The 14,210-nt window shown below is 55.7% G+C and overlaps 2 protein-coding genes across 4 annotated transcripts in view; one reads left to right on the forward strand and one right to left on the reverse strand.

Annotated features, from left to right (window-relative positions):
- TLN1 (talin 1) overlaps window positions 1-3,869 on the reverse strand; it is a 34,911-nt gene extending 31,042 nt beyond the window's left edge. The window contains exon 1 of one of the 3 annotated variants that reach the window (XM_032095160.1): window positions 3,774-3,869. The gene's annotated coding sequence lies outside the window, so the exon portion shown is untranslated. The remainder of the gene's footprint in view (window positions 1-3,773) is intronic. The other 2 variants (XM_032095162.1, XM_032095161.1) reach the window with 2 other exon arrangements.
- Window positions 3,870-4,249: 380 nt separating this feature from the next.
- On the forward strand, window positions 4,250-11,021 carry CREB3 (cAMP responsive element binding protein 3). The gene is made up of 11 exons (XM_032095164.1): window positions 4,250-4,349; window positions 4,831-5,279; window positions 5,984-6,121; window positions 6,204-6,462; window positions 6,684-6,796; window positions 7,043-7,135; window positions 7,652-7,758; window positions 8,598-8,666; window positions 8,822-8,906; window positions 9,043-9,124; window positions 9,577-11,021. The coding sequence occupies exons 3-11, from the start codon at window positions 5,984-5,986 to the stop codon at window positions 9,915-9,917; spliced, it is 1,287 nt and encodes a 428-aa protein (XP_031951055.1). The 5' UTR covers window positions 4,250-4,349; window positions 4,831-5,279; the 3' UTR covers window positions 9,918-11,021.
- The last annotated feature ends 3,189 nt before the right edge of the window (window positions 11,022-14,210 follow it).

Below are 14,210 nucleotides of genomic sequence, written 5' to 3' on the forward strand. Positions count from 1 at the left end.
ACATGCCACTGACAGGACAAGGTCAGAGACCATGGAGCAAGGGGAGTGGAGGATGTCAGACAGTAGAGAGGAAGTGAGAGGAGCCAGGACATCTGCCACCATTTCTGCATCCTCTTCTTGCCCTCACAAAGCCACCCAAAACCAGGCACTGAACCAGAGGCACTCCTCAACACACCCTTCACAGGGGTCGCTATGCTTCCCAAGACCCCACAAGAAGATGACTGCTCAAGCCTTCCCACTCCCAAACACTTAGAAAAATGACAGAGCTCAGCAGGGAAGATGCTGATGACATCAAGGAGGACCTCAAGGAAAAGGGAGATGGCTCACTTCAACTGCCATATTCCATGAAAAAAGTCCAGGCTCCAGCAGCTGAACTTTGCTGACAGCAGGGTCTAGAGCAGAAATGCCCTCTGCTGCAAAACTACGCCTCCTCAAATCGGAGTGAAGTTTATTAGCAGAACACGAGGTTTGCAATTCTGTTGCCTGGTGCGAGGGCACCAATGCAGGGCTCAGCTCCTACAGACCCTTCCCCCCAGGAACCATGTGGAGAGGGAAAAGGTGGACTAGATGCAACAGATGAGACAGCTTGGGAGCCTGGCAGTGCAAACCAGAAAAAGGAAAAGGACAATGAAACTCAAGCTGTCCCCCTAGAAAGAAAAAAAAAACCAAAAAACCCAAACAAACGAAGTCTCGATGAACACACACCAAATTTTTGCTGGCTCACTTCCAGAGAAAGCAAACCTATTCTCAGTCAAACCTATTCTCAATCACGTTGTCGGTATGCAAAGTCAGATAAGGCACTGGAGCAGCCGGATTAACACACTTCTGCATTTTATAGCAAGCTGTGTGCAACCTTTTTTGAACCATGGGCATGTTTCTGAGCCAATCCCAAGATGATGAGGGGGCAGGGGGTAACCTTGATGGGGTCCCACCACTTCCTCCAGGAGCTGTTGTGGCTTCCTCCATCTCAGCTCATGTAAGGTGAGCTAAACAGAGATGGTGGTGGAGGCCTCCACGTTGTGCCTGAGGGCAGGGACAGCGCAGGCAGGGCTGCAGGCAGCCAGCACCGTGTGGCCCAAGGAACCACCATGTCATTGCCGGGGACAACTGACAGTGAGTCTTCAGTCAGGTGATGTAACTGCTATATTTGTGTCAGACGAGTTCACTGCTGCAATAACGGTTACAGGGGAGGGCTTGTGTCTTAAAAGACAAAAAAAACCCACCAAAATTCAACTGAGGACAGCTGGAACACTTGTGGCAAGTTTCCAGAACAAGCTGCAAATCTTCAGATGCAACAGTTTTGCCATTTTTATTATGCTCTCTCTTAAGGGATACTCTGAAAGAGGTTTGGTAGTAAGATTTGGTTTTTTCCTTTTTTTTTTATGGCAATACCAAACTTCACCTGGGAAAGGCCCCACTGCAGACCAGGAGCTGGCTGCAGGAAGCTTTATCAGCTGCAAACTGCCCAAGTGCTGGGGTTTTCCACAGGCACGGCCCAGTCAGTACAGCCACTGGCACAGCCAGGAAGATACCAGGCCACCAAAATGTGACGCCTGCAGCAGTGGCTTGGCTGGCATGTCAGCATCTGCACTCCAGCACCATCAACTGGGAGAAAAATTAAGCTGGTGAGAAGCCAGACTAGGCTCTGGCTGGGTTCTCCTGCATTCTCCAGTATGGGACCAGTATACGCAGCCACAGCAGGCACTGAGGCCGACGTGGCTCAGCCCTGCACCAATGGGAAGGCTGAGCCAGCAGCCCCAGCTGGTTTAGTGTCACACGCTGCCGAGCCCAGTTCCTCTTTCCCAGCTGCATGTCCACGTCGGATGGGAGGACAGTTTCTTCCAGCTGAGGCTGAGCTTGCTCCTGGGGAGCATGAGTGGCTGTCAAGGACAGACATAGCACTGCTGTGACCACTCAGCTATTACCCATGGCTAGGACAGTAGCATCCTCTCACCCCTGCAGGGAGGGCAGCCCTGCTCTGTGTGGGAAGTGGGTAGGGGCCAGGCAGCTGGGCTGGAGGATCACAGCCGCAGTCTGTGTAGTTCACACACACTGAGCTGAAACAGCTCCGGCCATTAACTGCCCACATTTCGCACATACCCCACATCCTGTCTGCTCCTGCTCAGCATCCCCTGACCTCCAAAGGTATGGAGCACAAATCATGGCACCTCCAGACTGCCCATGATGAAGGCAGGCATGGGGGCAAGCGAGACTCCAGCCGCAATCCCTCCTGCGTCCTTAGCAAGCTGGCCCTCTGGCACAGGACCCCAAAAGCAGGGGTTGAGGTGTGGTGGATGCTCTCATGACCTCTGGAGAGCACTGGGTGCCCTGATCCAGGCACCCACACTTTCCACAACAAGCAACTTGCCCAGCACCGTGCTGCTGGACAGGCAGAAAGGTGAAAGAAAGAAGAGAGCATGGCTGTGCTTTGGGGTCATTTCATCCAGCAGCCAGCAAAGCTCAGTTCTGAACAGAAGGGTGCCCCACAGGACCCTCCTCCCTTTTCCTCACCCTTCCCACTCCACCCTTCCCCAAATCTGCTGGGATGTGTCACTTTGGGAAGCACCAAATGCCTGCCACTGCCATTCAGCAAGCAAGCTGAGTGTTTGACTGATGCTCCCCATGCATCATCACAAGCTCATTTAGCACCTGGGGGGCTTCCCCCATGGCCTGGGGGGAGGCAGGTGGTCTGGACCCTTTACTGGGCAACTCGCAGGTTTTGGCAAAACTAGAGATCCCAAAAATATGTGCCCTCCCCCTCTCAGCAGCGAGGCTCGGGGAGAGAAAGGAGTAAACAATTATTGCTACCAAATATGGGTCGAACAGCCAGCGATGAAGCCACGGCAGAAGCATGTAGACATCCTGCCGGCAGATTCAAAGGGATGGGGAGCTTGCAGGGGCTCGAGCAGGATCCGGCAGGGAACAGGCAGAGAATGGGGTAGGGTTTCCCCCTGCTTAGTTAGTTGCTTCGGCCGGGACATGGTGGGACCCAGGCCTTCCCCGATGGGGGCCAGTCCCGCCTTGCATGGGAACCACCCCAGCGCCCCATCCCGGGGGCACATGGCCAGCTGTCTGTCCTGGTGGGAACTGCTGCGGTGACCTCCCTGGCTTCGGTGTGGCCATGGGAAGCGTGTCCCCTCGCGTCCCCACCCAAAACCACGCAGCAGCACACAGACACCCCTGCCACTAGCTCTTCCCCACGCCTCGGCAGGGTGGACGGCGTGCCGGGCGAAAAGCTGCGCCTGGCCTGCCTCAAAGGTTGCCCCACGGGCCGGTGGCCACAGCCAGGCTTGTCCAGCTCGGTCGCCAGGGCCCCCCCAGGGTGGGGATGCTGGCCCGGGCCTGGCCAGGGCAAACTCCAGGCCCAGGCCCGGTGGGGCAGGGCAAGGGTAGGGCCGGGGATAACGTGGCCGGAGATAGCGTGGCCGCGCCAGCCCGTGCTGCCCCGGAGCCTCCGGTGGGCGTCGGTGCGCGGGTGCCGCCCGCCCCGGGGGCGATCTGGGCACGCCCCAGAGTCTGAGTGAACCCCGTAAGCCCCCGGGTCACCGCGGACAAGCTCTGCCTGGAGCAGGGAAGCCTCGGTAACTAGGAAGCTGCTCCCTCCCTGCCTCCCCGCCATTTACCGGGCGGGGTGCGGGGGCAGGGTCCTCGGGACATCCGTTTCCGGCAGCCCCCCGAGAGCCAGGACGCCACAGGTCCCCAGGACCCCACTCCGAGGCCCCCCCTCCCCGGTTACCGGGACACCATGTGTCCTCCGTCCCCTGTCCCCGTACCTTTGCGCGGGCAGGAGCAGCGCGGCGGCCCCGCGACGCTGAGGGGAGCTGAGCGGGCGGCACCGCCCGCTTCCCGCCCCCCCGCCGCGCATGCGCCGGGGCATGGCGCGCCGCCGGGTGACACGGCACGGCCCCGCACGGTGCCCCGGGGCTGCGCTCCGCCCGGACGCCGAGCCGCAGGCATCCCGCTCCCGCGGACAGCGCTGCTCCGTACCCGCGCGGCCCGGCCCGACGCCCCGGGGCTGGGAGGCGCCTCCGCGCCCGGGTACCGGGGCCGTGCTCCGCCCGCTGCTCACACGGCACCCCCGGGCACCCGCCCGACCCGGGACACCTCCGAGGCCCCGCATGACCCCGGGCCCACCGCCCTCCCCTCAAGCCGCCTCTTCCATCCCCTCCTCTCCCCTCCCTTCCCCGGCCGCCCGCGCTCCCGCCGCCAGCGCGCGCTCCCGCCGCCGACGCGCTCCCAACCAATGAGCGATAGGGGCGTCAGCGCGGGAGGGGCGGGGGCGGTGCGCGCGGGGCCCGCCGGGAGGCGGGGTGACGTCACCGCGGTGCGTTAGAAGCGGCGGGGCTGAGGTGAGGGGCGGGAGGGCAGCGGGGGCCGGGGGTCCGCGGCTCCGCGGGTCCAGGAGGTCCGGGGAGCAGGGGGTCTGGGGTCCGGCTCGTGGCCGGGGCTGAGAGGGGCTGTTTGGTTCTCCTCGGGTGGGTGTCCCGGCGTGGGGAGCTGCCCCTGCGCTGTGGTTACCCTTCTTTCTGCCGTACCTGCTCCTCCTGCCCCCGTTCTCCCCGTGCTGCCTGCTCGGCGCACGCTTCTTGGGGAGAGACTCCTCCGAGCCTGTGGAAGCGATGGGCCCTGGCATTGCCCTCGTTTGCCCGGCTCCTCTTCCTCTTGCTGCGCCACTTTCTGCTGGCAGCCGTGCTCGCAGTAAGCTGGCACAGCAGCCCTGTGGCTGGGGAGTGCCCTGGCTCTCTGGTTTTGGGTGGGGTTTCTGGTGGTTTTGGTGGTGTTCTATTTTTTGTGGTTTTTTTTTTGGTTTTTTTTTTTTTTTTTTTTAAGACCGTGGCACTTGACAGCTAGATGTGAAAGCTTAGCAGTGCTGATGGAGAGGTGTGATGGATACCCGCGCTCTGACAGCCTGAGCGGTGCCTTGGCTCAGGCATCGCCCACGAGCCGGCCGGGCTGATCCCGGTGAGAGCCATGCGAGGCCGCATTTCCTCAGGGACCGAGGCTCCTGGGCCATGTCTTGTCAGGACAAAACAGCAGCAGCCCAAGCTGGGACCGGACAAAGCTAAAGCTGCTGCAGCCACACAGGTGCACGAGCGCCAGGGCGGCGTTCGACTGCAAGTCCCTCACTCTGCCCTCGAAGTACCTGTGGCTGCCCCGAGCCACTGAGCTCTGCTGCTCTCGTGCTGCCGGGCCCTGACCCCCCTGGCAGCAGGGACGGCTCTCCAGGTCACTCCTCAGGGCTGAGAGACACTTTACCAGTGTCTGATCTCTACAGCGAGGTAAGGAGCATTTTACTTTCAGCCTAAAGCTCTGTTGTGCACTAACGATATTTATATATATACAGCTACTTATTTATTACGATATCCACTCATTTATTACAAGTGTGTTAAATAGTGCAGTGTTTGACAGCTGTCTGAATTACTAAATCATCATTTGGGCCTTTGTCGAATCACTCATTAATTACCCTTCAATGATCACTTAATCACCATTTGATTACCATCTAATTTCTGTTCAGTCATCAATTACTTATCATTTGATCATTGTTTAATCATTAACAGAATCCCTTTAGTTAAAACCTCAGCAATGACTGTTCTTAATAATTTTCCTGTGTCTGGAAGTTCTCCCTGCTGGCTGCACACCAGGGAGTGGTGGCACCTTCAGGCTTTTGTGGAACAGCAGGATCTTGCATGCTCTCCACACCATTAAGTCTGGGATTGTTTCACTTTTCCTCTCCTTCCTGCAGCTTTTGTGCTCTGGGTGGAGCGTGGCTCTTGTGGCTGGGTCACAGTAACCTTGTGGGGAAAACAGTGTATTGTTGTCATCAGTGGTGCTGTAATAGCCTTGCTGGGGAAGTAGTTGTGAAGTGGCTGTCCCTGCTGTTGACATTGCAAGGGGATGCTTTGTCTGTAGGGTCTGAGGGACATCTTAAAGCAAGGCTGCTGTCTCCCCTTGTGCCTGTGCTCACTTTGGGTGTCCTGCTCAGATGTCGTGCCCAGAGGAAATGGATGCCCTGGCAGATGTGGATCTGCTTGACTTTCTCCTGAAGGACAATGCTCCCTGCCCTGAAATCCCAGAGGAGCAGAACGGTCTGCTGGAAGACTGGGGCCTGCCAATGCCTGAGGTAAGTTCTTTGTGAGGAATTGATGATGAGCTGAGGTTTAGGAGGTTTGTCTCTCTGCTGAGTAAAAGCTGTTCCTCCGCAGCTCCTGGACAAGGAGATGGATGACTTCATCAGCTCACTGCTGAGCCCTTTAGAAGATGAACCAGACAGGCTCGGTTATTTGCCTGCCAACAGTGACAGCAGCATTTCTGAGGATCAGCATCTGTCCCATTGCCTTGGTAGCAATTTTGCCAGCCGAGACATTGTGCAGGTTGACCACAACTACTCCCTCCACCAGGACTGGCCTGTGCTGGAAAGTGTGAGGTCTGACATGGCAGTAGGAGATGTCACCATTGAGCTGGGTGAGTGATGTGTATGGACTCTGTTTGCCCTGGCTACAGGCAGAAAAGAGAAAAGCAGCCCCATATTGGTTTATTTTGGTGGTTGTCAGGCAATTGATGGAGAGAGCCAAGAGTAGAGGCTTTCTGCTGCTGTAAAATTGCTGTTTCATGCTTCTCAAAGCTGGCTGCTCAAGTGCTTGCCTCACTGAGGCCTGGCATTTGACTCATCTTTCCTTCCCCAGGGGCATGGGTGGGTTTGGAAGGCACAAGCAAGACACTTGAAGAGAGCAGCAGTTCCCCCATTGCTGTTGCTGTGGAAGATGAATCCCAGTTTGTGCCTGGAGCCATTGTGCAGGTACTGACTCCCATGCCTGTGGACCCCAGCCTTTGCTTCTGCTCACATCTCCCCTTCTCCTCTGACTTGGCTTCTGTGAGGGATATCTCTGAGGGAAAGCATGACTCTGCCTTGGGAGAGCTGATTCCAGTTCTCTGTGTTTGCTGCATGCCCTCTCGGGCCCTGGGTGGACTCCTTGTATTCCAGCTGAAAACCATGAATGAATGTATTTGCATTCTCAGTAAGCTTATTTTTGCTGTTTTCTAGTCTGACTTCCCAGAGCTGGTCCTGACAGAGGAGGAGAAGCAGCTCCTGGAGAAAGAAGGTGTTACGTTACCAACCTGTCTGCCACTAACCAAAGTGAGTCCTCACTGGAACCAAACAGACTTAGACCACTTAAATGTGTCAGGTAGTGGCAGGTGTTGGAAACTACAGGACGGTGCCTTGATGGGAATACTGTTGTCCAGGTGTTGTCCAGGTTCACGGCAGTGTTCATCCGAGCTTGGTGTCCTTTTCCTCCTTTGGAGTCTGGGTGTCATCCATGTGCACAGCAGCTTCTGGCTGCTGTCAGTCTCCCTGCTCATGGCTGCTTGCAGGAGGCAGTTACACCACAAGTGCCTCCAGCTATTTTTTCCTGCTTGCCTAGTGGCTTGTGAGCTGTATGCTTTTCATTTCCCTTAGATATGCTTTACTTTTGCTATGCCATGGACACTGCTGGCTGCATCAGCAGGCCAGAGTTTTCCTTGCAGCTTATTCAGTGTTACGGGAAGGACAGAGGACACAAGCACTCAGGCTGGGCACTGAGATGTGTGTGGGGTGTGGGAGGGTGGGATTGCCAACACCCTGGGATTGCTGTTAATGAGATGCTGCTTGCAGGCTGAAGAGCGAGTTCTGAGGAAGGTGCGTCGTAAGATCCGGAACAAGCAGGCAGCTCAGGATAGTCGTCGCAGGAGGAAGATCTATGTGGATGGCCTGGAAAACAGGTATGGTCACACGGCAGTGTCATCCAGCACTTGAGGGACCCATATGTTCTTTTAGGGATCCTTGGCAGAATGATGATGGCACTAAATTGTACTTTCAATCAAAACTGAGTTTTTGATTCATGTTATGATGGGTATAGCACAGGATTTGTGATTAGAATGGCATGGTTGTTCTACAAGCAGAATCAATGTAGTACAATCTCTAAGCAGTGTAATACAGGATTTATCATACAACTTAACTTACAGTTTCTAATCACCTGCATTCTGATACATCTTACTTAGCTTACAATTTCTAGCCACCCAGGCCCTCTGCAGATTGGATCAGATCTTAATAGACGTTCTGTGTATTAATATAATGATCATAACATAGATTCAAAAATGCTATAGAGGAATATGAGTCTCTCCCTTAGTCATGGCAGGAAACAGGCAATGGTAGATGTGTCCCTGAGCAGGGAGTTCCTGAGCCTTGCTGTCCAGCAGAAACTCTACTCCCAAGGTCCCCCTTAGGACTTTCTAATTGCTTGATTTTGTGGACGGTGCACTCTGTGCTGTTATGTTCCCCTGCTCTGTGATAGGGCTGTCAGCAACACAGAGCTGGCTGTGTGCCTGAGACCTTCAAGGCCAGTAAGGGAAGGGCCTGGTGCCCAGGGACTTTCAAGCTGGCATGGAGGAGAAGAAACGTGAGAAGGTGCTCTCTGGGCTTTGCTGTAGGTGATACCAGGTAGACCCCAGGACCAGTTTTGTCTGCCCCAGCTACTCAGAGGTGGTGACTGATGTGAAGTCTCTGCTGTTGACCAACAGAATCTCTGTTTTTCCCCCACTCTGCTTGTCCTTTCTGGAAGGGTGGCAGCCTGCACAGCTGAAAACCATGAACTGGAGAAGAAGGTGCAGCAGCTGCAGAAGCAGAACACGTGAGTTTGTCTTGTTGGGTTTGGCAGGAGATGTGGTGGGGAGGGCTGTTCTTCTTCTTGGGACTGTGGCTTGTCTTTGGCTGCAGAGGCTGGAGGGAAGTGTGCAGCTCTCGGTTCAGCTGCTGTGCTAGCCTGCATTTCCTGCTCTCCTGCAGGTCACTGCTCAGGCAGTTGCAGAAACTGCAGGCCTTGGTGAGACGGTCAGCTCCCAAAACTACCAGAAGCAAAACCTGCACCATGGTAAGTGGCTTCAAGCCACAGTGCCTGTGGAGGAGTCTCTGCTGTCCTCACAAGTTTGGGAGAGAGGTGTTTATTCCATCCAGTGATGCCTGTCCATCTCCTTTGCTGAGATCTGTGCTGATCTTTCTGTTTCCAGATCGTGGTTCTGTCCTTCTGCCTCGTTCTGTCCCCCAGCATCCACTCACCTGGGAGCGTAGAGCCACAGCGGGAGCTCAAGGGTGAGTGCCTGAGTTGGGGCTGAGGTGCTCAGGTTGGGGCTGAGGTGTGGCTCCAGGTGAAGTGCTGCCCTTCAGAGCACAGCAGCTTCCCCGGAGACAGCCTGAACTCTGGGGCACTTCCAGCTAAGCATCCCCTTGCCTGGGGTGACCACTAGGTTTGGGTTGCTGTCTTGCCCCAGCTCTGGACTCTTTCTCAGCCCTGTTGCAGAGGCCTGCCGGGAAGCAGGGCCCTTCGCCAGGGGCGGTGCAAGGACAGGGGAGATCCGGTTCGCCTTGGAGCACAAACTGTGCTTGTGCCTGGCAGCTGTGCAGCATCCTCTCCCCGCCTCCCATGGGAGGAGGAAGTCGTGCTTAAACAGTTTGTCCTCTCTCTGGGCTCTGTGGTGGCTCCATACTCAGCACAGGAGGGTGGGAGGCTGGAAGTGACAGGGTTGGCTCTCCCTCTCTTACAGTGCTGTCACGGCAGATCCGCGAGTTTCCGAACCATGGAGCACCTGATGTGCAGCACAGCACAGAGCTGGAGGGCTTCAGCCCAGAGCCTGGGGACCTCTTGCTGTCGGGCAACCTCAGTCAGTCATGGGAAGAGGGGCAGAGTCCACTCAACCCCAGTCCCAGATCTTTCAACAGCAACTCATCCTCTGACCCTCCGGCAGCAGCAGGCTCTGAGCCAGACCCACCCCAGAGTGACCCTTTGCCAGCAGCAGTGCTGGTGCCGTGGAAAGCCAAGGGTCAGGAGTGGGTGGAACACCCTGACAGAGTTCTCATCCAGCAGCACCATGCCAACGAGATGTGACCAATGCTGCATCCTGCTCCTTGGGATGATACCAGGCGCCCCATGGGGCAGGGACAGAGCTGCACTAGCAGATTATCTATCCGAGCATTCCTTCTGAATACTCTCCTGATTGCCAGCAGCTCAGAGGGTTTACCAGGGAGGAATCATTCTGACATTTTAGGTTTGTATCAGGCTCCATCTGAGATGGGACAGGAAATTCTGAAAACTTCGCTATGGCTGCTGATGTGGCTTGCAGCCCAAAGCACATCTGGTGGCTTGTGGGGATGGGCTGTGGCCAGGAGGCTGGAGGAAGCTGGGCTGAGGTGCCGGTACTTGGTCTGACTGGATGCAGTTGGTGGTGGAGGCCGCTGCCCTGCTTCTTCACTGCCCAGCTGGAGATGAACAGGCACTTCTTAGTCTGTATTGTGGCCCCAAACATCTGTTCCATGTCCCTGCCCCTTAATCCTGCAGTGCTGCCTGATTTCCAGGTGTGAGGGAGCAAGTTGACCTTCAATGCCCTCACAGGAGTGGTCCTTCCTGCTGCTGTGACAGATCCAGCATGTCGCCTGTTCCTGCTAGCTTTTGAGCCATGGCCACAGCTCCCAGCCTGGCTAGAGAAGGTAATGTGGAGTCCTTCCTGAGCCATGTGTGCTGTTTGCCTACTGTAAGGGCTGAGCCTTTCATTTCCTGCAGGCTTCTGGGCCTCAGGGGGCGGGCATGCCTTGAGCCAGACTGCTGAGGCAGCATGTAGCAGAGAGCAGCAGAGCTGCTTGCTCTTCTGAAGGCCTTCATGGCCACAGGACAGTTTCAAAGCCATGTCCTTGTGTGCCCAAGCCTTGCTATGCTGGCTTGTGATGCAGTCAATGGTTCTGGGCTGAGCAGAAACACTTTGAGCTGGTGAGCAATGTCTTTGCCTCAGAGTGCAGCTTAGTGGTACCTGTAGAGATCTCCTTGTCCTACTTCAGGATATTTCATAGAGTCGTATAGAATGGTTTGGAAAGGACCTGTAAAGGTCATCTAGTCCAGTTCCCCCTGCAACGAGTAGGGACAGCTTCGGTTGGATCAGAATAATAATGAATAGCTTCTTTATTAATAAGAGTCTAAATAAATATTAGTGGTGTGTGACTGTGTCCTCTCTGGTTGTTTTGGCGAGGTGCTGGGTGAAAGCTGGGTGAAAGCTGGGGCCTGCACCTGGGGCTGGGAGCCTTGTGGGAGAAACCCAGCAGCGGCCTGGGGACCGTCACTCTCAGATCGGTGCAGGGGAACTCCGCGTGGCTGTGGCTGTGGCTGTGCAGAGGGGCTTGTTGAGGCCTGTGTGGGTTTGCAGGGCTGCTGCTCTGCTCTCACCCCACTTCAAGGGTGCAAAAGCACTCTTGGAGAAATGTACATGTGGTGAGCGCCCAGCATCCACCGTGCACCCCCAAGCCCCCAGTGCTGCGGAAGCGAGCAGCTTCCCCAGGAGGAAGTGTGAGGAGCCGGTGTCAGCCCCCACCGCTGCTTTTGTAATGAGGAGCTGCACAATCGCAGGAAATGGAGCAGAGCTAGGGTGCTGCAACAGCCACCGGGTGGGCCCTGCCTGCTGCGGGGTTGCTAAATTCAGGCTTGTCCCTGGGTCTGGTTGGGATCACTGGGTCCACGGGAGGCACTGGCAGACCTTGAGCTCGGGCTGCAGAGCCCAGAGTAGGGTTTGGGGGCATGGCAGCTCAGCCAGGCAGTGAGTGCAGGAAGATTCATGCTTGCAGCCCACCCAGCAAACACGGTATGAGACAATGTTGTGTTGCAAGGAGAGACAGCCAAGGAGGGGCTTGCCCTGGGGCTCTGCCTCAGCACAGGTAGCAGCATGGTCCCAACAGGGCCAGGTCACAGCTCTACCCCGGCCAGGGCTGATAGCCCTTGAGCATCACCAGGGAATCACTGGACCTTTTTCCTCAGGGAAGTGCTGTGCATGGCATCAGGAAGGTCAAAGGACCCTGTCTACACTTTTAATTTTTTGCAGTTCGAGGCCAGGGTGTGTAATGCCTCTCCCCACTTTAGTTTCATTTTTTTGCAGTTTGAGACCAAGGTGTGTAATGTCCTGTTCCCGCTTCACTTTCATTTTTGCAGTTCAGGGTCAGTGTGTGAAATGCCCTGTTCTCGCTTTTGTTTCATTTTTTGCAGTTCAAGGCCAGAGTGTGTAGCGTCACAGATGTTACATGGTGTCCCTGACCCAGCACTAATCAATATTGAATGAGCCATGTGAAGTAATACATGGTGGTGTTGCCAGCAAAGTTGGGAGCAGCCACGTGAGCTGGTGTTTGCCTTGGGTGTGATGGGGTCAGTATTGCTCTTTGTAGCAGTCTGGCTGGCTTGGCCAGAAGTCAGGAAGGGAGATAACTCTGGGAGAGCAGGCGGGGAGCCAGGAGTTGGGAGGATTGCTCCATGGTCCCAGCTCATAATGACCCAGATGTGCTATTTTTCATTGCTTTCTGTGTTGTCGTGCCAGTCCCACAGCAAGCAGCTCTGAGCTGGGGAGAGGAAGGAAGCTCAGCCTGGACCTCACGCCTTGGGTTAAAGGGCAGTGATGATAAAAGTGCCCATAATGAGTTCTTTGGCTGAGGACTTTAGTATATCAAGTGGAGGAGCAGGAGCCACCTGCTATTCCTGCCATCCTCCTTGTCCTCTTTGCTGCAGATCCCCATTCTTTTTCCTGGCATGCTGCAGGGATCAGAGCATGGTCTGTGTGTGCATTTTTGCTGCTTTCACATACACACAGCCCCACGCTCTGCCTTAGATCAGCAGTATGGTCCCTGCCTGCCTTCCCCACTGTGTTCCTTCTGTTATGCCTGAGGTCAGCCTGTATCTCCCTTGTGTCCCAGCAAGTGCCTGTGTCAGCTTTGTGGGACTACGCTGGCAGACTGGAAGCACGAGCCTTTCAGGGCAAAATGTCCTGCACAGTCCTTGCAAGTCCCAGATGGGTGTTGCCAGATGGAAACAGAATCTTTTTTGCTTGGTGACTCCTAAAGTATCAGTTGTGCCTGGTGACTCCTCGAGTATCAGAGTATCATCTCCTTTCTATGGTAGTGATGTACTGAAATTTGTGAAAGCATAAATGAAATTTGCCTTCTATTGCCAAGGAAGGCCTGGGCTGTGAAACCAATGCAAAACACTTCCTGATCATGGCTTTAAAGGAATCAGGTTTTCCCTTTTTTTTTAAATGAATTAGGGTTTCTCAGAGAGAGGGGAAATTCAGTCAGTAGCAGAAACAAGATATATCCACCTCTTCAAGGGTCCTGTGTCATCATCCATCCTATTTTTATCCACTAGCACCAGCTGCTGGATAGTGGTGGAAACAGAAAAACTAATAGAATTCTGAAAGCTGGTTTAAAAAGCAGCTGGAAATGCAGCGATAGAGCCACTGCCTCCTTCCAGCTCTCACAGCTGGGCATCTTGGCCCTGGGCCTGCTGAACCCCCAAGGGTCATGTTGGGACCACCTTGGCAAAGTGTCTAAGGCAGAAAGCAGAGAGGTCGAACTGTGATGCCTAAAACAGTCCAGCCAGTGCCAGATGTGGCCTTCCCATCTTCTCTTTCCCTGGCTTGCATGGACATCAGGGTCCTGGCTGGAGACACACCCCCATGGATTACTCAGGGGACACAGCCGTGCAGAAAGGACTCTTGGGGAGGGGCATTTGGGAGCTTTCCCCAGGCCTGGGATGGGAGGGCAGCTGGCAGCCTGCCACCGCTGCACATCCGCTGGGGCTGGGAACCGGAGGCTGACAGCTCTGCCAGAGTCATTTGCAGCAGCCCCGTGCGCTCCGGCGCCCGAGAGCTTCCTCTGCTCCGCTCACATGAGGAGGGCTCCGCACTACTTGGCCGTGGCAGCACACTGGGGCTGTGCCTTTTCCTTCTCTCTGGCCACAGCCCGGCTTGTCCCCTATCTCTAGGGACATCTGGGAGTGACCCCTAGGGCCATGTTAGCCACAGCACGGCATCAGATTTGCAAGCACAGTACTGCTGCACCCTGCCAGGGAGGGGAGCCGGGGCAGCCCCCATCCCCAGGGACGCTGCTGCCCTCAGCATTGTAGCATGAAGCCTCCCTGTGGGAGGGTGGCTGCTGGGTGAGACAAACCCCACGAGTTTGAGTCAGGGCAGAAAACAGAGCCAAACCCTGCAGACCCACAGAAACCCTTTATTTTGCATCTGGTGAGCTTGCCTAAGAAAGCATGAGCCTCTGGGCTGAGAGCTGCCTAAGTGCAGCATGTCGGTGCGGGCAGAGCCCGTCCAGGGAAGCGCTGACCCACGGCCGTCCTGAGCCTGCAGGATTTCCCCACTTGCCG

This window comes from Corvus moneduloides, chromosome Z (genome assembly GCF_009650955.1).
Source record: "Corvus moneduloides isolate bCorMon1 chromosome Z, bCorMon1.pri, whole genome shotgun sequence".
NCBI lineage: Eukaryota > Metazoa > Chordata > Aves > Passeriformes > Corvidae > Corvus > Corvus moneduloides.

What these genes read in the sequence shown, in the direction of transcription:
- CREB3 (XM_032095164.1), top strand. Translation starts at nt 5,984, where the DNA reads ATGTCGTGCCCAGAGGAAATGGATGCCCTGGCAGATGTGGATCTGCTT. An exon ending in GGGGCCTGCCAATGCCTGAG is followed by an intron (nt 6,122 to 6,203) that starts GTAAGTTCTTTG and finishes GTTCCTCCGCAG; the next exon opens with CTCCTGGACAAGGAGATGGA. An exon ending in GTGGATGGCCTGGAAAACAG is followed by an intron (nt 7,759 to 8,597) that starts GTATGGTCACAC and finishes CCTTTCTGGAAG; the next exon opens with GGTGGCAGCCTGCACAGCTG.